Here is a 24513-nt window from a genome sequence, read left to right as displayed (position 1 = left end):
TTGTTCATATTTTTATCGACTAAAAGTAAATATTAATGGTAACAAAATTATTTCGATTAAAAAGATAAAAATAACTTTTCATTATTATTACAAATATAGAATAAAAAAATATCTATAATAGATTTTAAATAAATCTTTTATTAGACCTAAAAGTTTATTTATACCTATTATTGATCGTCAAATAGTAAAGAGATTAAGTGATCCCTAATCACTAGTTAGTGTCTGGTCATTAGTCTTGATGACTTGGATTCTTAAAGAGTTGTGTTTCAAATAAAAATTCTTTAAGCTGGAAAATACTGTAAAAATATGAAAATTAAAAATCATACATTATTATGAATCCCCGGAAAAGCCTTATAATAAAATTATTAAAATTTTGACTATGGAGGTGATTGACTTTGATTCACATTCTACACCTTATAGTTTATGCATGCGTCCATTTATTTAATATCATGAGAGTGACAATGATATTAGGACCATAGACTAACGTTTAATTTCTTTATTTCATTTATAATGGAAGACTATTTTATAGTTTATGCATGCGCCCAATTGTAAATATAATTTTAATCTAGTCAACTTTCATCAAGAAATTTAATTGGTAATTGATTTAATATCATAATGAAGATGGAATTAAATATCAAAGACCTCCTACACAACAATCAAATGAATCAACTAAATGAATTAATTAGTTCTTATAAAAAGAAAAATTACTTTACAACATGAAGCACACTATCAAATTATCAAATTTTTAAAGTGATTAATGAGTTAATTAGTCATAAAAATGTTAGATTAACAAAAAAAGGTAAACTTTATTCATTTATATAATAGTATGTGCCCCAATTTTTTTTTTTTTTTTATAACGAAGAACTATATTCGAATTAGAGTGTCACATTGGGATTGAATCAATCACATTGAGTAGGATAAATCCCGACTCTAGTGATTGACCTATAAGCAAATTAAAAGTTTGATATTAATGTGTCGTTAAAAAAGATTTGAACTAATATTTTCTTATACATAAAGTCTCATCTTTTACCAGTCAAGCTATCCCTTTGAAATAATAAACTCTAATTTGGGTTTTTAAAAATCTTAGTGAATTGGGTTGGAACTTGCCTTAAAGAATGGAGATTACTTAATTAATAAGAATTCTTATTAAGGGTGTTTAAAATCGGTTAATTAAATTGGTTTGATAATTTTTTAAACTTAATTAAATTTTCAGTTTGAAGAAAATTATAAATTGAAACTAAACTGATTTAAAAAGTCATCAATTTTGAATCGAATAAACAATAGTAATTAACTGAATTGAATTTTCGATTATCGGGCATTATTGAAGAATTAGTGTTTATTTTTTTATAAGTATTTGAAAACAATAAAATAAATGAAAATGACTAGCCGTGTTCCTATTATAAATATTAGTTAAAAAATAAAAAAAAGTTTTCATTTTATATTAAAAAAAATAATTTCTTTATCTTGTAAGGTGCAAAAATAGGAACATATTTGATTCAACGAACTTCACAAATTATTCTTACCTCATAAACCTTTGGTCAATAGATTTATTAAACAAATTTGGCGAGGCACCTTCCTAAAAGCAAAAAGCATATTTATTTTAATACCATAAATTTAATTATTTTAAAGGAAAGTCCATCTATTGCCACTATTAATACAACAAAAAGAAAATTAAAAAAATCAAATTTTATTTAGTTTGCCCACATAAAAATATATTTATTTGAGTAGGAAATTAAAATTATTTTTTTGGGTTTTAAATATATATATATATATTTATGAATTAAAAAAATCATATGGAATATCTACTAATTTAATTGGTTTAAAATTATTTTAATCTATTTTAATAAGATTTGAAAAAAGTATAATTAACCAATTTAATTCTTGATATATTTTTTTTGCTTAGTTGTGAAGTTTTTGTTAAATTGAATAACACCATGGTAAATTCCGAAAACGGACAGTATTTTGGAAATAAATCTGAATTCCCGAAAATGACCTCGAAAACGGATAACGTGGAAAAGACAAATATTGAAGAACGGAAGTCAACTCAACTACCTCGTTATGGTGCCGTTAAGTTCGCTGTCTTCAATTCTAACGCCACCAAAATTGAAAATAATTTATAATTAGGAATTTATTTATTTATTTTATTAATCTTTACTGAAAATAAATCCCGACTTATAGGAGCTGCTGATGCAAAAAATCTCATAATTCTATAATTTTCAATATTTTAATTATTTTTCCAAAATTTCTAAAGAAATATCTGATTGAGTTTCCTAATTATAATAAATTCGCCCTGCTCTTTTAACCCCTCCTCCAACGTTTCGACAATCACGATTGAGGAGTCTCTCTCTTTTTCGCTTCTTCTTCTTCTTTACTTTCTCTCTCTCCAAACTTTACAGCATATTGTTTTTTCTCTTGTTCATTTCAGTCCTTTTTATCTGGCAATATCTTTCGCAATCTCTGCTCAATCCTCTTCTCTATCCCACTAATTTTCTTCCCACAAGAGTTTTGAACAGCCCGTTGTTTTCTCTTCACGTTTCTTAAGAATTCGGAGTTTCTAAGGATTTTTTGTTTTTCGGGTTTGTTTTGGGTGTAGAGTCAAGGGAAGAATTAAAAACATTGTGTGATTTTCGAAACAAGTTTTTTTTTTTAAAAGGGATTTGAGGTTTTTTTGGGTTTTGGGTTTGGGTTTTGTCTGAGAAATGGTGGTGAAGATGATGAGATGGCGGCCGTGGCCGCCTCTTGTGACGAAGAAGTGCGAGGTGAAACTGGTAGTACGAAGGATGGAGGGTTGGGATCTGGTGCGGGAAGGTGTTGAAAAGATGGAAGAAGAAAGATTAGCAGTCGAGATTCGTTGGAAGGGTCCCAAATTGGCCTTGAGTACTTTGAGAAGAAGGGTCAAGAGGAACTTCACCAGAGAAGCTCAACTAAATCCAAGCGAAAACGAAAGCCAAAACGGTGTCGTTTTGTGGGACGAAGAGTTTCAGTCTCTGTGTACTTTCTCTGCTTATAAAGAGAATGTTTTTCATCCTTGGGAGATCGGTTTCAGAGTCTTCAATGTGAGTTTTTCTTTCTTCTTCTTCTTCTTTTTTTTTTTTAATTTGTTTCTTATTTTCTATGATCTTCGATGGGTCTTTGGCCATTTCTTGATTTATGTATATTTTCTGAATAAATTTGCTTTTTAAAATTAACATTAGTGGGTTTAAATTTTTAGTGAAGATTTGAGATAACTTGATGTGGGATTAATTTGCAGATTGAAATTGGTGCAGTTTTTTTCTTCTTCTTCTTCCTTTTTTTGCAAATGAATTGGTAAAAAACATCTGCAGTAATGGTTTTTTGAGACATGACTATTTTAGAATTTTATTTTATTTATTTTCATTTTGACTGTTACTGAATATCAGGAGATTTGATCATTTATCTGTGATAGGAATTTGTGTGTTTGTTGATTGTAAGATTGCGTAGCTCATATTTGAGGGGTATGTGTTAATCCAGGGCTTGAACCAGGGGCCTAAAAGCAAGGTTTCCGCCGTGGCAACCGCGACACTAAACCTTGCAGAGTTTGCTGCTTCAGCTGGAGAAAGGGAGATTGAGTTTAACTTGCCTCTTACTCTCTCTTCTGGTGCTGCCGAGTCACATCTCCTGCTCTGTGTATGTGTCTTATAGTATTTTTCTTGTGGGAAAGCGTAATTGGTTGCTTTGCGTTTTATTGATGTTGAGTTTGCAACCGTGCAGATATCTCTGAGCTTGCTGGAGCTGAGAATGGCTCAAGACACCACTGAGCCAGTGCAGACAGCCATAGTGCCTGTTGCATCACCATCTCTGCAGTCAGGAGAATCTTCTCCGACTGAGAAGGATGAACTTTCTGCAATTAAAGCTGGTCTGAGAAAAGTTAAGATTTTTACGGAGTATGTGTCTACCAGGAAAGCAAAGAAGGCCTGCCGGGAGGAAGAGTGTAGTGAGGGCAGGTGCTCTGCACGAAGTGAGGATGGAGAATATAGCTACCCGTTTGACTCTGACTCACTTGAAGATTTTGAGGAAGGAGAATCAGATGAGGGCAAGGAGGAAGCCAGTGTTAGGAAGTCGTTTAGTTATAGCCCACTGGCTTATGCTAATTGTGCCAGAGGATCATTTGACTCAAGTATGAGGATATATGGTGAAGATGAGGATTGGGTGTATTATAGCAAGTGCAAGTCTGATGCTGGTTGCTCACATCCTGAAGATCCATTAGTATCAGTCGCTGAGCCATCTTTGTTGCAAAGTTCAAAGCGCAGCCTACTGTCCTGGAGGAAGAGAAAGCTAAGCTTCAGATCTCCTAAATCCAAAGGAGAACCACTGTTAAAGAAGGGTTATGGGGAAGAAGGTGGGGATGACATTGATTTCGATCGTCGGCAGCTTAGCTCTGATGAATCTTTTTCTTATGCGGTAAGAATAAACTCTTTGATTTTTCTCTTTTTTATAGTGTATGCTAATGTTTTTATGAAATACTTTTCCTACAAAGTAGAAAAGAAAAATAATCAAGACTGAAATTGCAGTGATTATTTTGTAAGATGATAGTGATTAGGATATAAAACATGTAATGTTTGTGTGACATTCAGTATCTTAATATTCTCTTCTTCCACAGTTTATCACAGACTATTTATTTTTTCTTTTTATGTACTAATTGTGCAATCATTTGGCAGATACTCAAAACAGATGATGATTTATCTGCAAATCGATCTTCAGTTTCTGAATTTGGGGATGACAATTTTGCCATAGGAAGTTGGGAGCACAAAGAAATTATAAGCCGTGATGGTCAAATGAAGCTTCAAAGTGAGGTCTTCTTTGCTTCAATTGATCAGCGGAGTGAGAGAGCAGCAGGTGAGAGTGCTTGTACAGCCCTTGTTGCTGTAATAGCTGATTGGTTCCAGAACAACTGTGGGCTTATGCCTATCAAGTCCCAATTTGATAGTCTAATCAGAGATGGTTCGTTGGAATGGAGGAACCTTTGTGAGAACGAAACCTATAGGGAGAGGTTTCCTGACAAGCACTTTGATCTTGAAACAGTCCTCCAAGCAAAAGTACGCCCTCTTGGTGTGATATCAGGAAAGTCATTTGTTGGGTTTTTTCATCCAGAGGGAATGGATGAGGGAAGATTTGACTTTTTGCATGGTGCAATGTCGTTTGATAACATTTGGGATGAGATTAGCTGTGCAGGATCAGAAAGTCCAAGAAATGACGAACCTCACATATATATTGTTAGCTGGAATGATCATTTTTTTGTTCTCAAGATTGAACCAGAAGCTTACTACATAATTGACACATTAGGGGAGAGGCTTTATGAGGGATGCAATCAGGCTTATATTTTGAAATTCGACTACAATAGTGTTATTCATAAACTACCAAATGTTTGTCAATCAAATGATGAAAAACCAGTGGGTGATCAGCAGATTACTGCATCAACATCAGAGCCAAATAACCAGCCGGTCCAGCAGGTCAATGCAAAGGAGGAAGGTTCTATTTCCAGTGAAATGGTAACCAAGAATAAGGAACCAGTAAAAAATGAAGGGGTAGAGGAGATTGTGTGCCGTGGCAAAGAGGCTTGCAAGGAGTACATAAAGAGCTTCTTGGCTGCAATTCCAATTCGTGAATTACAGGCAGACATCAAGAAAGGTTTAATGGCATCAACACCTCTTCATCACCGGCTACAAATTGAATTCCACTACACGCAGTTCCTGCAACCCCGACTGGAAACTCCTGCACTGGAACAGATCACAGCTACACCAGAATCAGTTGAAGCTCCCACAACAGTTGCAGCCGAGTAGAGACTTAATGTAAATTGTAGGAAGTGTTATTACTCTAACCTCTTTCTTCTTTTTTCCATTTTTTTTAGGTATCTTGTGAGATGTGAATGGGTTGACAAAGAAGAACCTGTTTGAGCCTTTTTCTTACCATAGGGATATTATGTTATGATGTGAATGTGTTAACAAAGAGTAAAAGAGAGTTGTTTTTCTTGTAAGCAGTGTTGAAATGTTACAAAAACTTTTATTGTCCTCATTTCTAAAACAAAACATTCCTTTCCTTGTCTTTCCTCAAATGATAAAAGCTGTATAGGAAACTTTTCACATGGCAAAAAGCTTCATCAATATTCTCAACTTCCTTTTTGATGAAAGACTTCATTCATTCCAAAGTTTCCCTTCTTGTTATAATGCAAGTTCAGAATATCCTCTCCCCTGTTTCCTTGCCATTTGTTCCACCAAAGGTTTCCCGGAATCAGTTTCTTTCAACGTTTACATATTTTGCCTCCTAGCGTTGTGAGGTCCCCAGGCTAAAGAAAAAATTTGAGTAGATATATTTTTTAATTTTAAATTACCAATCATATAATAATATATTATTATTATTTAAATTATATATTTATATACACAGTTTTCTTTGTACACAGTTTATAATAATGTTAATAATGTTTTGAAAATTAAACTGAACCCAGCTAGCTGATTCATCTGGTTTAATTGGAAACCTACCCACAGTTCATCCGATTTTCATAAATAAAAGAGTTAATCTTAAGTACAGTCTGAACCAATTAAAATCAGTTGAACAGGGTTGACAACCTTCCACCACTTTTCAGCTTTTCCAAGTTTCAACAGGCAGTAATTAGCTTTTCAGCTTTTCCAAGTTTCAACAATAAGCAGTAATTAACTTGGGCGTGCCATCTGTCTCTCTCATCTATTGGAATCAGTCGCTTTTAACTTTTTTACATATTTGTCCTTTTTTGACTTATATTATATTAATGCATTATTTATTTATTTATTATATATTAAATAATATTTTTAAATCCATATATAAATAATGATATATTATAATAAAATTAAATAATTTTAAATAAAAATAAAATAACATTTAATTATATAATAATATCTTATTATTTATATAAGAGAATATATTTGAAATTGGTTTTTCTTTTTTGCTTTTTTGAGTTTTTTTATTTAATTAAATTAAAATTTATGTTTCAAATAAACAAATATATTTTGCTGTTTTGACAATTGTAAGAAGTTATTTCTAATAAATTTTATATAATTTATACTAAAAAAATGTGTTAAATGATTTATATTATTTAAACAATTCATAATAATTTAAAAATAGATTGAATCAATCTGTTAAACTGTAAATCAGTAAGATAACTAATTTGATCATCACTCCGATTTTAAATACCTTGGAATAGTTTTTCAAAAGTAATACTTTCTTTAAAAGTGGTTGCTCATACAACTTACAACTATTGAGAAAAAGCTTTAACATTTTTTTTGCAAACTAGACCACTACAAGCGAACGGATAAAAATACATCAATTATTTATATATGACAATGTTATATTTACATATTTTGAGTACATAAAATAAGTATACAAATAATATATTATTGTGTGATTAGATATTCTTTAATATAATAACACATTATTTATGTATTCAAAATTTGTATATATAATTTTATTGTTTATATTTGTTAAATATTTATTGAGTGTGAGTTTTCAAATAAACACATTTATTCATATTAGGAGATATCAATTTGTACAAATGGATTTGTTTTGTTTTATAGAGTTTGTGCATCTTGTAGTATATTTTAAATTTATTTGGTAATAGGATTGATTTTCTTTATCTATTATTAGGCCCTAGATTCATTGAATTTGCTGAAATTTGTTTTGGAAAATTCCAAAAGGTGGTGGTAACGCTAACCCTTATTATTATTTTTAATATTTAATAAAATTATATATATAATTTTATATAAAAATAATGATATGTCACTATGTAATTGAGTATTGTATTATCTTTAACTTTTAATTATCTAATTATATGATGATATATTTTTATTTATATATAAAATTATATATAAAAATTGTGTATATAACACTACTATTTAATATAACCCACATCCACACGGGGAAAGTAGAACTTCTTTGATTTTCAAATGGGGCTAAATAAAGGCTTTAGGCCACAAAATTTCCTTTGAGCCATAACTTTGCAATTCCAAAGTTTGTGTAAAATTCCAAACATTTCTTTCAAATATGGCATATAACATTAGAGATGTGTATATATTAGGTTAATACAATTAATTATCACATTTAGTAATAATGCATAAAAAAATATTAACAATTAGAGTATTCTTCAATGCCTCCATTCGGATTGATTATATAGGTAAATTTCAGGTTATAATAATGAGACTCATAATCGTTGCATTAAGTAAATGAGTTTTGAACCCAAATATTTTTAAAAATTTTAGTATTCTATCAGTTTTACTAATCCATAAAGTGTACAATATTATTTTCTCCCTTCTCTTATTTTGTGTGTACATAATTTTACTAAGGCCAAATGACTATATCCTACCCAATGTTTGATACAAACCCAACTTCCCACTAGCTAACTATCAAAAACCTAAATACTTATTAATCAGTTAAATTTTACTATTACTTCAGGGGTAAAATTGTTATTTAATAAAAATATTTAAGAAAATTAAAAATTTATCACATTTATGTGCACCCCCCCAATATTTAAAAATAACAAATTCTCTTATCCAAAGTTTGAAAAACTTAATTTCCCCCTAGGGTTTTTCAAGCACATTACTGGTGGCAAGAGACAATGACGATAATAGTGTTCTCCCTCTCTCTCGGTTTCTCTCTTAATTCTGCTCTATTTCTGACTATCACCCTCTAAGAAAATCGATCGATAAAGACAATTTTTTATTTCCAGACAAAGATGAATTGCGCCTTCGTATGGAGATGAACGATTTGTTTTTGTCAGCTAGTTTCTTCGGTTGATGATGGCCAAAAATAAAGCACAATTAAAAGAGAAATCGGGAGGGAGAAAGAATGCCGTCATTGTGGTCTTCGACTGTCAGTTGTGATGGTTGGAAAAACTTTACGAGAAAATATTGAATTTTCAAACTTTGGGTTGAGAAAAATTTGTTAGATTTTTAAATTTAGAGGGAGAAAATATGATAAATATTTAGGTTTCTAAAATATTTTAGTAAATGATAATTTTATCCTTGATAATAATAATAAAATTCAATAGATGAGTAAATATTTAAGTTTTTGATAGTTAACGAGTGAAAAATAATTTGTATCAAACCTTGGCTGGGACGGAGTTATTTGGCCTTTTACTAAATAGTATAATTATACTGGTTTAGAACAATTTAATCTAATCATCGAAGGGGAATGACTTCCTTTTATCGGTCAACATATCGTTCTCCAGCAGAGAACTATCAAATTGACATTTTTTAAATCATTTTCAGAGCTTATATTATGTTTCTAAAGACAACAATAATTTAATTTCCTGTAGCTTAATAAAATTATTTTACCTTTAAAACTAATTATATGATGATATATTATTATTTATGTACAAAATTATGTGTATGATATTATTCTTTCCGGCTCAACGCTATGATCTATAAATTGACAATTAAAAAAAAGTAATACTATATATCTCTATTTTGAGTACAAAAATAAATACATATTTATATATGTTATTATATGATTAAATATTATTTTATTCTTAATTTAAAATTATTAAATCACATAACGACATATATAAATATATATTCATCTATGTACTCAAAATGGATACATTTTCATCTCCGTGTCATCCATTATTTTTCACCAAACATTTCAAATTGACACAAATCATAATGTTTCCTCTACCTTCATTCAGTGAAACATACTTTGTATGACTGCTATAAAATATGTTCAAGCAACCACACATGAAAACATAAAACTAATCCAACCATTTCTCTAGTTGATTTTTCTAGTATGCTCAAAAATTTTGCACAACTTTACAATTGGACTCTAAAGTATGAATTAACAATTGAAAGCTAGATCATTGAGTTTCTTTAGTCATCCCTAGTAGAGATGGCAATTTGGACCGGATTTTAGGGGCCCTGACCCTCCCCAACCTTAACGGAGAGGGGATTCTCCGATAAAAACGGGGAAAGAGGCAGAGATAAGGATGAAAAAAATCTCCGTAATCGGAGACGGGTCGGGGATGGGGATACATATGTCCCCGCCCCGCCCCTCCCCTCCCCACCCCACCCCACCCCACCCCACCCCACCCCACCCCCTAGATATAATATAGTAATATAATAATTTCTAAACTATTAAGTTCTAGAAATTGTTACATTATGACTTATTAAAACTATAACTTTAATTTTACTAATTTTTGAATTATCAATTATCAGTTTTTACTAATTTCTGAACTATTAATATAATATATTAAAAAAAACTTCAGAATCTCATTATCATAAAATGCAAATGCACCAAATTAATTCTATTTCAACTTCAAAACTTAGTTAGTGAATCCACCAGGTTTTACACAAAAAAAAAAAAAACAAATTAGAAACTTGATAAAACCAATTGAAGTGAATGAAAAGTGTTAAATTTAATGTTATTATAAAATTATCCTAAATCACATACATGAAGAGCTACTAATGAAGAGATTGATTATTGCATATTGTTAAATTTTATGAAAACTTTGTATTTGAACTAAAATAACAATGAATATTTTATAGCTTTTGTAGTAAGTTATATTTTGAGAGAATATGATTTATTTTATTTATTGAAATGCATAAAGAAATTAAAATTTATATTTACGGGTATGGAGAGAGGATTTTTCCCCGCGGGGATAGGGAGGGGATTTTTCCCTATGGGAACGGGACGGGGACGGGAAGGGGAATTTTCCCCGCGAGGACGGAGAGGGGATGGAGCGGAGATTTTTCTTCGCAGAGAGGGGACGGAGATTCTTTTTTATCCCCATAACGGGGACGGGGCGGGGACGGGGATTGATATCCCCTCCCCGCCCCTCCCCATTGCCATCCCTAATCCCTAGTCATTTTCTTTCAAAAAAGCATTGTCCTTGAGGATCAAATTATATGCGATGCACTGCGAAATACGAAACATGATTAAACTCCTAAGTGAAGTTCTTTTGATCTTTTAAGTTTCTGGTAAATGTTACACATCACACAAACCAAGTTTGAATATTTTCTCTTTACATGCTAATTTTATATGCGACGAGACAAAAGAGATTGGAGCAAACAAATCTTTTGAGCATTTAACTATCGGTCACTGAGGATGCAAATCCAATATCGAAATCAAAGGCAATGCACGTTAGCTCCTTCTTGTTTCCATCTAACATTTTCATCTTCAAAGAGTATGAGCCCTGCAAAACCGAATTTTTAATGGAATTGTTATAATGCAGATAGATGGTAACTAATTTTTCTTCTCTTTGCTTGACAGAATAAACATCACATTATATCACGTCTAAATCAACCTGCTGGCCAATGCCATTTGATTAGATCATTAGAATGAGCAGCAAAAGCAAGACTTAAACCAACAACAATAATTCCATCTTCTGTTTATCATTTCTTCTCCAAACTGATAATTGAACAAAACAATGAAGGATGGCTAAATGAAAGGAGAAAATATGTAAAAGAAGACAATGTAAAAAACCTAGGCAAAAATGGGATAAGAAGAGAGTCAGTTGCACCAAAATCATTAGGTGAATTTGGATTTTTATCCCCTTCTCTTTCCTTTTTCATTAAAGCTTATTCAGTAAAAGCAGAAATATTAAGGCCAAGAAAAAGTTACAAACCAAAATTGTTTGGGAACATGATCAATGATAGCAGATAGCCACACTTCTGGAGAAGTAATGAGTCCAGAAGAAAAGCTAGTCACAAATATAGCCAGAAAAGGATAAAAACTTAGCAAAAAGTAGACTTAAGATATAGCACCCATGAGAAAGAAGACTAAGATCTAGCAACAATAAAATAGACCAGGAACAGATTGATAGAGATTATAAAGCACTTTCTCATTACTTAAACCTCAAGTGCAAGGTCAACAAGAACATGGACTGGTTTGAAAAAATTATTAGAAGTCTTGCTTCAAATCAAACATGTGACTTCCGATTGCATAAGTAAGCTTTTTATCCCAATCAAACAAATTTAGCAGTTACTGTTCAGGTTTCACAATAGAACTAAGATATTGCTAATTGGACCAATCCACTTGAATATGGTCTGATTCAGTTTCATGTGCTCTAAATTTTTTAAAAACAAATTGTTTCCATGGTAAAAATTTAATCAATAACCATATAGGATCCTGACTTACAGGTGGAGTGAATCCAGGTAAAATTTGTGAGTGAGAGACCACAAAATCGCCAACTGATACAGGGCAGGACGTCTCTTCGCAAAGATCATGTGTCTCACTGTGGATGTGCCATCCGAAGTATGAAACATCAATCACCAGTTTTCCTCCAGAGATTGCATTATCTGTATAAAACATACAAAGCAGTCTTGTTCGCATAAAAAATAAATTGAAATTCAATGTAACAACTGGCTCTCATTAGATGGCCCCAGAAATTTTGAAGGTGAAAAACAAATCTGCTAGCTTCATCTTTCTTATGAACATAAACACAAAAAACACATAAGAGCACAATTAACATAAACAAAAAAAGAAAAAACCACATAAAAGCAAAATTAATAACAAAGAAATGGAAAGCATATTTTCTGATCCCCTTGTGTGCACGCAAAATCCTTCAAAATGAAGAAGAATCTAAAAGGATGAACCAAATGGCATCGATTCTTCATATCTGAGGAATGTGTGGCCAGCATTTATGTAAAGGAACTACATAAATCAAATGAACTGCTACAAAAATTGTCAAATATGTGACAAATTCAAATATGTAGCACAATTATTTCCTTTGGCACTTCCATAGACGCACATTTTTCTTGATTGCATACAAAGATTATTTACATTAACATACATAAAGGAAATTTAAGCACAAGATAAACTTAAAAATATTTTCTTCAAGAGTTGACACTACAAGATGCATGGTTAAACCAATGTTGCATATTCAGATAAAATGAAGATGGCAACAATTTTAGTAGTCAAATCACTAACGGTAAGAATAAGTAATCAATTAAAAGAATCAAAGAAAGAAAATGATAATTAGATGACACCTGTAGCGGCAGCAATGCTGAAGGTAGCTGTCTTGCCTCTTGCCACTGGATCAGGAGATATCTCAACTCCTTTGACTTCTACACCATACTCAGCCTTCTTATCTACAAACAACAATGAAGCCGATTAATTCACCATCTCCAAATTAATTGTACTGAAAACAAATAAAAATAAAGACAAAAAATATCCCTGAATAAAGAGTTTCTCTTCCTGAAGCTTTCAACAAGCAAAGCGCATTTGGGATGTTTAAAAACACTTTCTAAGGGTGACTGAACCCAAAACTTATCAGATTAAAATTTTAATTAATAGCCAATATAAGCTTTAGAATCTCCTTTATATATATATATATATATATATCTTCTGATTAAATTACCATAATTGTATTTTATTATTTTCACCAAAACAACATTAATTCATTAAGTAATTCTCAAATACTCCTCAATTGCTTGACTTACCCGTATGTTTCATCCAAACACAGAACAATTGAAACAAGACCTACTTTCAACTATTCAAAAGTGCTTCTAGTTCCAAAATCATCACATATCTCCAAATAATCGAAACAAAACATAACAGAACCAAACGAACAATCTCTCAAATTAAAAATAACCTAATTCAAATATTTTAACAAAAAATTGAATTAATAATCTAAAGCAGTAGAGACAACAAGAATCAAAGCAAAATTACAGAAAAATACCGCAGTACTGAACGTCCCTCGCTTGAGTCAAACGTACAACCAAACAAAGAGACAGTATGATCATCAGCTTGAACTTGGACATCGTCTCCATGATCGATTCACAAGAATCACTCCGATTTAGGGGTTTGATTTTACGATTTTTTTAATTTTTCTAAGAGAGAGAGTTGAGTTCTTCAATATATGAAGGAAGTACAGGCGGCTCGGGGACTCGTCATTCGAGTCCGAGTCGGTGCAACGATTGTAGAAACTGTATGCCATCTTCACCGTTGATGTGGCTAGTTTTGAAGATCGAACGGTGTGAATTAGTTACTTGATGCGATCGGATACAGACAATTCTGAGCTCTATAATTGGTAGTTGGATTTGATTCTGCGAAGACCGTTAGGTGAAAAAAAGATCAATATTTTTTCTTCAATATTTACCCTAATTTTGGTTTCAATGCATTTTTCCTATTTCTTTTGGCTTTTTATTTATTTATATAAGTATTGAATATGTGACTTTACTAATTTTATTTTTCACATTTTTGGATAACTTATTATAAATTTTCTTGTTCATTTTGAGATGAATAAATTATCTTATTGCAATAATTATTTTTATCCTTTTAAGTGTTTAGAAATTTCCAAGCACTTTCTTTCTTTCTTTCTTTTCACATTCTAGACATGAGTTTCACAAGTTAATATGTAATTTAAAAATTTAAGATTTAATGAAATAATCTTAAAAACAAAATTGAAAGTAGAAACAATTTCTATCATGTACATGTTAAACGTGAAAGTTTCTTCCTATTTGCATATGCTTGTATGGATACTAGTAGGTTATGATTGTTGGAGACTAAAAGAAAAAAAGTTACACATCTAATAAAAATAAGTAAAATGAGTGTATATAAGTGTGGTAAATTGAACCTTAATATAAGATAATTAGTTTTATATAATATGAGTTTTAATATTTATACTTATAAATCTAATATATTTTCGATATGATATCAGAACACAAGTTAAATGGTGAACCTAATAACGTAAAGTGTTCCTAGATACAAGTGATATGCACCCATCCAAAAAAAAAAAAACTCAGTCAAATGATAAGTTTAATAGTCTATAGTGATTGTACTTAAGTGATAATGTTAGAGACTAGAAAAAAAAGAGTCTCACATATAATAAAAGTAAGTAAAGTGAGTGGTATATAAGTGTGGTGGATTGGACCTTAACACAAGTCAATTGATTTTGTGTAATATGAGTTTCAATCTACACACTTATAAATCTAATATATTTCCGACAATGATCAATGATTAACTATGATAATAACGATTAAACATGTCTTTTATCCACCAATCATCTAGGACTACAGATAAATTTTTTACTATAAAGTAGTAAGAAGAACTTCACCGAATGACACATCTCGTTAGTATCACCAAGATAATTTTTCTATTTTTCCCAATGTTTACAAGGAAAAACTATATTCTTCTACCAAACTGAGATAATGTTCTTCATGTGCTTATTATGTAATAATTCAATTAGTCTCAGAATATTCTTTTTAGAATCATATTTGAATTATGAATACTAAAATTTAATCTTTTGAATGTAACTTTTTTCCTTGTACAGAGAGGGGGAGGCATAAAGAGAGATAATTGATATAATATTTTAGATATGTACGTATAGAAAGAGTTACTAATGTTGAGAGCAATTTCAAATAGCGCAGATGACCTTTCTAGAAAGATTTCTGTTCGAAGTCATATCTTTTTCAGGATGTATTATATTTTATAAACATCGATTAATAACATAATGTGAGTGTATGTTTCCAACCATCGGCTCAAGACAACGTTAAAAATTCTTTAAGTTATACTTCTTTTGTATTTATTATATCATACACTTTAGTGGATATGAGGGTCAATTATTTGATCCTTAACGAGGTTATATTTACTATATAATTTATATTATCTGATAATTATAAATAAATGAATTGTAAAATTATACAAGTAACCACAAAGTAAAACCAAGCAAAAATAATATAAAGTCAAAACTGAGCATATAATTTTGGTTTTTCTAGGATACTTTTCTTGCCCTTGCAGAAAGATTGCTATAATATTATGCTGCATGCATTTGCATTTTAATGCATAAGCTCATCAATCTGATTATTGGAAATCTGATTTATAATCTTTTAATCACCATCAACAACCAAAGCACACCCTCTTGATTTTTTTTTTTAAATTTTAGTTTGTATTTAATTTCAACTTAAGAAAACTTAAATTTCTCAAACAAAGCTTTTTTTTATTCTTTGATGGATTTTGAAGTACTTTCAAAGAATGCTTTTATGTAGAGACTGTAAGAGGATTCAATGAATTGATTTTATGTATAACTTAAGCTAATTTTCTTTTAAGTTTGACAAGTTTAATTTTTCACCCATTGTTTATTTTTGATAGTAAATTTTGTTTGGGTTTCATTATATCTGTTTTTTTTTATTCCTTCTCTCGTCATCTTTAGTTCTTCGCCACTAAGAACCACCAGCCATCATCTTTTTACTCCTTTTATCTTCATCATAAATACCATCACTAGCCATCATTTTTATCCTCTTTTCATTTTTGTTGGTAACACTATTGCCAACCAACCTTTTTGTCCTCTCATCGTCTTCATTAGCTACACCATTGTTGATCATTCTTTTCTTTTAGTCATCTCTACCACCAACACCATTGACTAATATCTTTATCCTTCAGTCATTTTCATTACCAACTATCCTTCTCCTCTCATCATTTTTACCACCAGTAATCTTTCTTCTCTCATCATCTTCACTATCACTCTCCTAATTTTAATTTCCTAGGAAAATCTTCTAATAATCCTAATTATATCTACTTGAAGTAAAAAAAAATGAGTGAGAAAAAGAAGAGGAAAAGATAGATTGACATTTAATAAAAAAATTGAGTGGGAAAAAGAAGAGAAAGAGATAAAATGACATTTAATAAAAGAAATGAGTAGGAGAAAGAAGAGAAAGAGATAGATTGGTGTTCATTGAAAAAAATTGAGTGGGAGAAAGAAAACGAAGAGCTAAATTGACATCTATTGAAAATATTTGAGTGAAAGAAAGAAAAAGAAGAAACAGTAATGGGAAATTAAGAACATGGAGACATATAACTGTGTAAATATTATAGATATAAGAAAATTATATATTTTAAATGTATTTAATTTTTTTGGTTTGTTTTAATACAACATATTAACCCTTCCACATAACAAAATTTACTAAAATAGGTAGATGACATATGGGATATTTTTCTACTCTTTTAAGATTGACAAGTTTAATTTCTCACATGTCATTTACTTCATAGTAAATTTTGTTTGGTTCAGTGTAAATTCTTGTTTTATCATTTCTTATTATAATGATGAAAATGTCCCCATTATATAATACAAATTTCAATGATCAAAGTCTTTAAGTTTATTAAAAGAATAAAAATACCCCTATCAAAATTGAAAATTTAAGTAGTCATTTTATACTCCAATAATTATAATATATTATTTTTCATTTTCTAAAAAATCATTTTTTTCCTTATTTTTGTTTTTTTTTAATTCCTTCTTCTCTCATCATCTATAGTTATTCACCACTAGCCATCTTCTTTCTACTTATTTTATTTTCATCAGCAATATCATCACCAACCATCCCCTTTCTCCTCCCCTTATCTTCATTAGAAAAACCATTGTCGACCATTCTTTTTCTCCTCTTGTCATCTTCACCAGCTACACTACCATTAACCATTCTTTTCCTCTAGTCATCTCTACCATAAACACCACTAACCAATATCCTCTCATCATTTTCATCACCATCCTTTTCCTCTCATCATTTTCACCTCCAACAATCTTTTTCCTTTTATCACCTTCACCCTCACTTTTTTAATTTAAATTTCCTAGGAAAATCTTGAATTGAAAAAAAAATGACTGGAAGAAAGAAGAGGAAAAAATATATTGGCATTTATTGAAAAAATTGAGTGGGAAAAAAAATAGAAAAAGATAGATTAACATTTATTGAAAAGAAATGAGTGGGAAAAAGAAGAGGAAGTGATATATTGATGTTTGTTGAAAGGAACTGAGTGGAAGAAAGAAGAGAAAGAGATAGAATGACATTAATTGAAAATATTCTAATGAGGGAAAGAACAAAAAGAAATAGTAATGGGAAACTAAGAACATGAAGAAGGATAAATATGCAAATATTATGGATATGAGAAAATTCTACATTTTAAATATATTTAATTATTTTGGTTTGCATTAATATAATGTAATACATAACAAAATTCACTAATAGAAATGAGAGAAAGAAGAAAATTAGACAGTAATGAGAAAATAAAATAGAGAAGAAAGGTAAAAGCGTAAATATTGTGGATAGAAGAAAATTATGCATTTTCAATATTTTTTTGAAAGGTTTATTATTTTATGTTAAAATAACATCTTTACCATTCTACATAACAAAATTTACTAACAAAAATGGATAACAACTGATAAATTAGACGTTCAAACTTAAAAGATGAGAATTTATAGTTTACTAAACCTTGGGTGGAAAATAGTTATTTGGCCTTTAAAAAAAACAAAAGAAAGCACATATTATCATTATCATGTGTCTTTGTGCTTGTGAACAAAGATCAGTAAACAAAGACTTTATTTGTTTTGACCAGCCAATTATAAGACTCCTCCGCACAGCCATTAATATTTCTACCAACTACTTTAGTTGTAATTTAGTTGGTTACAATCACTTAACATGAGTCAAACTTTCGAAGTAATAGAAAGAAAATCAACGACTGAGAGAGGATGGGGGAATCATTTAAAAAAATATCTCATTTTTATCTCTCATTTAAAAACTGCGAATGAGCTTTTCATTTTGCATGATTTTTAAGTGACAAAAGTAAATAAGAACTTATCTTCTTTCTTTTATAATTACCTTCCTTATGTATATATAAAATTAGATCTAGATCTTTGATAGAAAAACTAATTCTTAACTTTTCAAGGAAACTTTCATCAATAGTTGTGAAAGATTGGTGTTATAGCTAGGGATGAAAATTTGACCTTCTAAACTAGGTCTTTAGCCTGCTCTTTCCAAAAAAGGATAGAAGATTTTTCGATAAAAATAGAGGTGAGGATGAGGATGAGGACAAAGATAGGCATATTCCTGACCTGTCCCTTTCCCAACTCATCCCCTCTCTTATATATTTTTTAAACCCTTAAATATTAAATTATCTTTATAAGTTTTAAAGTATTACAAATATGTCATGACACTTAATAAAAATATTTCATTATTATTTTTTTTGTGGGGAAGGGAAGGAGAATTTTTCTTTTGTATCAGGGATGGGGTGGGGACGAAGAAAGGTTTTCTTAATGGAGATAGGGATAATATGGATTAGGGTATTCGACGCTTTCTTGCCTTATTGTCATCCAACAACCTAAAGTTAAACTAGATAAAGTTATTATTTGCTACAATTAAACTTAATCGAATAGATATTAATTACTTTAAATTTCACAAACAATTATTACTATAGGTACATCTATTTAATTGATACAGTTCAAAGTTTAAAGTTAAACTTTTTCATTAAGGATATTGTTTGAAGTTTAAAGTTTACTAAGAATACAAAGGATGTTTAATGGAGTGAAAAATTTCTCTATTCTTCCATAACTATACTTACCCAAAATTATTGTGGGTGTATAACCTATGTCACGGGTGCCTCCTCACAATAACCTTCTAGAAAACATATTTCAACTAAGAAAAACATGTTTTCATGGGTGACTTTAAACCTCTCTATCTAGGAGACTTTATATTTTCCACATGTACATTTAAGGAATAAAACTGGAAACGTCTCAAAACAAGATCAAAAGATATAAATACCTCTAAAACGTATTTGAGGGTATTACACTGTCTATTATGTATTGACATATCTATCCTAATCGATGAATGACTGAGCATGTCCTTTATACGGTCATTTGCTTGTAGAAATTACATCCCTATTCATCATTTTAACATCATCATATCATAAAATATAACAAGAACACATTTTCAATCCATTACATTCCATAAATTCAAGGAAAAAAAAAAATCTAATCTTACTTATTCGGACACTACTAAAGGTCTTCAATGTCATTAATCTTCTTCTTCTTATTAATCTCCCTTAGTCATGGAAAAATATAAGAAATATCAATTTTAAAAAGTGATATGTGTTATCAAATTATAGATATTGTGCAGATCATGCCTCTTTGTATAGATTTCAAATCAAATAATCATTGAAACAGTTGTGCACTTTAATGAATAGTCTTTTCATCTGCTTAAATTATTTGACATGACACATTATTTTACTCATCCCTTTGATACGACATGAATGTGCATGCACCTTTCATGCACAGTCATTCAACAGTCTTTTTTTCACAAATTCAATAACTTAACTAATTTTTTCTAACGCATATATACAAAACTAACTCAAATTCATTTAAATAACTAAAATAACCTTACTACACACCTATGGTATTACATGAGCATTTGTAGCAATTTTATCCACTAATATCATGTTTCTCTCTCTCTTAAAAAAACAATAATCTAATAACTTCTGTTTATGAATAACCGTTGTCTTAGATGCACGAGAATTTATGACATCAATTTTACTTTCTTGCCCTTGAGTGATCATTCATCCTTCATGAACAATTCACAAACATTGAATATATGTGCATCCTCCATGAACAACCGTTCATCAGCTTTTAATAAATTTAAATTAAATAAAATAACCAAAATGTCCTTAGAAACATATTTGTTGGTATAACATTTCACTAGTTGGGTTGATACAACTCGTATTGGACTATTTTATAGGTTTTCTTAACCCAATTTCAACTTGTGAGTTTGAAACCCTTGGTACCAATCTTGTTTGCTCTGATGATTCAATTCTTGGTCGTTGTTCATCTAATTGGTTCAAGAATAGAATGGAATGTACATTCAACTTATGTCAGTGTCTTCTCATTTGATTCTAGCACCCAAATTTGCAACTTTTTTAGCTTCCAACTATAGAAACTGCTATAAAGGAAGTTGAACAACTCATGTAGTTGATTCAATTAGTTCACATACCATGGGATCCTCTAACTAATTCCTAAAAATGAAGGAATTTTTTCTTGGGGGTCATATATTGGTCTTTCTTAGTTTGGCAAGCGAGTGTCATCTTATTAGATGTGGGATTAGAGTTAGGAGTTGCCACTACTTGTGCAACAAGGAAGATGAGAGATTGGATCACCTATTGCTTGATCAATTGTAGAAAAGTGGTGACAGAAGGAAGAAATTCCATTACACCTTTTCTTTGTAATCCATTCATCTACACTAGTTCCATTTGGTGAGTAATGAGTGTGAGCACACAACTCATGTAAATGGTAACCCAAACGATGCCATTGCCAAGTTTATGTTGCAAAATTGCGATAGAGATGCAAAGTTGCTTGCAGTAGTAGTTGAGGTTCAATTTCAACCAAAAAACTAATCTTAATGCAAAAATTGTTTTAACTAAATTTAAATTAATTTTAAATCGCCAAAATTAGGAACGTTTAGCCCAAATTTTAAAGTCAAATGGATTAATTTTGAATCTCTATTTTCAAAATTGAACCAAACCTTATTTCAAAAGAACTCTAATTTTGAAATTTTTAATCCCTAATTCTAGTCCTCTAAATTTCATATTATATAACCTAATATGTCTAGCTTGGATACCATATCTAAGATAAATTCATACATGAACACAAAAATTTTATCTTATTTGTAAAATCTTAGCACATATTATAAAATACTAAATTAAAAACTTTTGAATCCATGGAGTTTCTATAATTTACTTATATTGCAATGACCAATCTTCCTCTTTTTAAACTTCCTTGAATGATGACTTTTATTTCAATAGAAAATTTTTGCTTTTTGAATCTAATAGAGTTTATAAAATTTATCTGTTATTAGATTATTACTCAATTATCGAATTTTACTAAACAGAAATTATAATTAATATTAGCATAAATTTTCTAACAAAATGAAGTAGTAAATCTCAATAGAGATCTTTGCCATTCTGCCATTTATTGCTTTGGTTTCTTGACCTTCCTGTTTTGTTTTGTTTTGCTGTGCATATTTTCCATGGGAAAATTGCTTCCAAATTAGTCTTGCATTTCATCATTGCCTGGATCAATCTTAGTGGCATTTAGTTGAAATATTTTACTTCAATAATCCTGTTCATCCCAAGTTGTTGTTGGTTAATAGTTACAATTTGACCCACATAAAGTTCAACTACTAAAAATCAAGATCCCAAATTGTTTAAAATGAAAAAAGAAAATAAAAAATCAATTAGCACCAACATTGGTTTCTTCTTTTACACCAGGCATGATTAATTTCCTCCTTAATATCATTAATTAATTATAGCATATAGAATCCGGATCTACAGAAATATGAAAAGTGAAAAAAATTACAAGTTTAACAAACTGTTTAAAGTATGCAGCATATGATTTTGCTAATATGATAGCACAAAAACAATTATCAACTAGTTTCGCCTGCTGGCCGCCAACGGAACAACTTCAACCAAAGGTGTCGATTGCGGCGTCGGCAATGGCGACGTTCGACAGACGGGACAACTTGGATGCAATCTTAACCATGGATCGACGCATTTGGCATGAAAGAGATGGTTGCAGTCAGGCAGAAGCCTAAGCATATCAGAACTTTTGTAATCCGCCAAACATATCGAGCAGCACGTCGCAGTTGAATCTTTTTTCTGAAGTTTTGCTTGGGAATAAAGCAACTTGGGGTAACTTTTAATGGTGGACTCATCGAGGCCTTCATCGATGACAACATTGAGAGGAGGGTCATGATCCTGCCCCCGGTGCGGCGGCTGCTGGCCCCCCTGCCCATTATTCTGCTGCGTCCGGGTGCAAAAATAGGAAGCTAAAGTGATTGTCGTGATGAGAAAAAGAATCCCAACTGAAACCCCGATGCCATAGCCAAAACCTCCGATACTGTTTGAACCTAAGAACCCAGACGAGTCATCTGTGGTGTTGTTCATATCTCTAGGAATAATAATAATAACAACGTGAAATGAGAAGAAAGGGAACAAAAACTGGTTTGGTCAGCCATGGCAATTTGATTTAGCAGAAAGTTTTATTCGGGGACGTGAAGGCTTAGAAAGTCAACCACAACATGAAATGTAGAAAGAGATGTGAGAGAGAGAGAGAGGGATTATTGGTGAAGTTTTTAATTGAGGATGTATTTGGGCTGAAATGAAGATAAGATCTTGCAAAACATGTGGATACATTATGCTTTTTTTATTATAAAGTTTTATATTTTGTGGGTTTGGGTTAACGCCTTTCTTTCAATTTTTTTTTTTTTTTCAAATAACTTATTGAATACTTTCTCTCCAGGATTTGCCACGAAAGTTGCTTCTTAATGCTATTAAATTTAGAAGGGTTATACATATCAAGTAATAGAATTTTTCTTTATAGGACAAAAATAGTGAGATACTTGGTAGAATTGTTTATTATATAATTTAATACTTTTGTTGATTTTAGAATAAGTAATAAAATAGTGTATTTGACATTGATAATATTATTAATAAAATATTTAGTTTTAAGTAGACACGTCATAATGCATATGAGCTATGCAAAGGTTACAAGGCATATGAGCAGGCCAACCATAAATTAAACAATGAAAGACATTTCAACTGCCCACCACAAGTAGTAAATCAGCTGATACTGTTTGTTAACATGACATTCTTAATAAAATTGCAGTGTAGTTATCTTGTGGAGACTAAATCATATTTTCGCACCCATGATTTGACCCAAAACATTTTCCTAGCCCTTGATGGCACTTTCTGGCCTAATATTAAATTTTGTTAACGAAAAATTTACAGAAAAAAGGTGAAAATGTTAATTTTATTTTCTGAAATTAAAAAAATGAAGACAAAAAAATATAAATGTAAAAAAAAGCACTTATCGAAAATGGAAAGGTTGGGAGTTTTGGGATTGATAGTTTGAGGGAGTGAAAGATAATGAGATTGGCAATGGCACTTATAGGACTAGTGGGATAAATAGTCTTAGGGAGAGAAAAAAGAAATAGATTGTAGAGACGAAGAAAATCTATTGAAGGAGAAAAGATGAAAACGTGAATATTTGACAATAGACACATAACCTTATCTTTCAATATCATTTATGAGGACATTACACTTGTAATACTAGTTAACGATGAGATGAGAAGTTAACATCGTGTTAGTGGGTGCTTATGAGTAAGAAATTGAAATGGAGAAGACAAAAAAATTAACATGGGCTTAATGGGAGTGGAAGTGTTGAAGAAAGAAGAAACCAAATTGAGGGAGAGAAAGAAAAAACTAAATTGGCCCAACAAAATAGTGATGGTGGAGGTGGAGATGAAGAGCGATTTGAGATTGGAGATGACAGTGATAAAATTAATAAGAAAAATTAATAATGACGTGGTCTGGGGTGAGGTGGTCACCTTCTAGTATTTTGTGTTTTTGAATAGGTGGGAGATGGGGCTTAGGTGAAAAATATTTGTCGGTCAACTATAAATGAAAATTCCAATTGACCTATTTTTCATAAGGGTGATGAGGTGAATATGATAAGTTTTAATTAGCAGTAAATGACAAAAATCAGTTGGGGGTAATGCAGTAAATTTGAAAAAGTAAAACAGTCAATTATAATGTGATAGTTATAATGTCTACGTTTGATTAGGACTGAGAAAATGTTTTTTATATTATAAGGGATGAAAAAGTAATTTTAAACTAAACCTTGAGTCAAGGAAGATGCAATTTAATCTTTTCAGAATTGGGTAGGCTAACTAAGCGTTGGACCTCGTTGGATCCTCTTACAGTTTGCTATTGTATCCCACATGCCAAGCA

The 24513-nt window shown here is 30.8% G+C and overlaps 3 protein-coding genes across 4 annotated transcripts; 1 reads left to right on the top strand and 2 right to left on the bottom strand.

Moving 5' to 3' along the window:
- The first annotated feature begins 2297 nt into the window (after window positions 1-2297).
- LOC123228110 lies at window positions 2298-6030 on the top strand. Of its 2 annotated transcripts, XM_044653337.1 has the most exons (4): window positions 2299-3056; window positions 3490-3645; window positions 3730-4419; window positions 4677-6030. In XM_044653337.1, the coding sequence occupies exons 1-4, from the start codon at window positions 2700-2702 to the stop codon at window positions 5796-5798; spliced, it is 2325 nt and encodes a 774-aa protein (XP_044509272.1). In that variant the 5' UTR covers window positions 2299-2699; the 3' UTR covers window positions 5799-6030. The 2 variants fall into 2 exon arrangements, with proteins under 2 accessions (XP_044509273.1, XP_044509272.1); XM_044653338.1 differs by lacking the exon at window positions 3490-3645 and having other exon boundaries at window positions 2298-3056.
- A 4877-nt stretch (window positions 6031-10907) lies between these two features.
- LOC123226712 (putative phosphatidylglycerol/phosphatidylinositol transfer protein DDB_G0282179) lies at window positions 10908-13869 on the bottom strand. The gene is made up of 4 exons (XM_044651248.1): window positions 13655-13869; window positions 12963-13064; window positions 12112-12272; window positions 10908-11167 (listed from the first exon to the last, which is right to left on the bottom strand). The coding sequence occupies exons 1-4, from the start codon at window positions 13743-13745 to the stop codon at window positions 11060-11062; spliced, it is 462 nt and encodes a 153-aa protein (XP_044507183.1). The 5' UTR covers window positions 13746-13869; the 3' UTR covers window positions 10908-11059.
- Window positions 13870-21996: 8127 nt separating this feature from the next.
- LOC123228309 (RING-H2 finger protein ATL70-like) lies at window positions 21997-22905 on the bottom strand. Its single transcript, XM_044653663.1, has one exon. It carries the CDS (start codon window positions 22666-22668, stop codon window positions 22153-22155), a length of 516 nt encoding a protein of 171 aa, XP_044509598.1. The 5' UTR covers window positions 22669-22905; the 3' UTR covers window positions 21997-22152.
- Between the last annotated feature and the right edge of the window lie 1608 nt (window positions 22906-24513).

This window comes from Mangifera indica, chromosome 10 (genome assembly GCF_011075055.1).
Source record: "Mangifera indica cultivar Alphonso chromosome 10, CATAS_Mindica_2.1, whole genome shotgun sequence".
In the NCBI taxonomy this organism is placed as follows: domain Eukaryota; kingdom Viridiplantae; phylum Streptophyta; class Magnoliopsida; order Sapindales; family Anacardiaceae; genus Mangifera; species Mangifera indica.
This window is presented reverse-complemented; position numbering and strand designations above follow the sequence as displayed.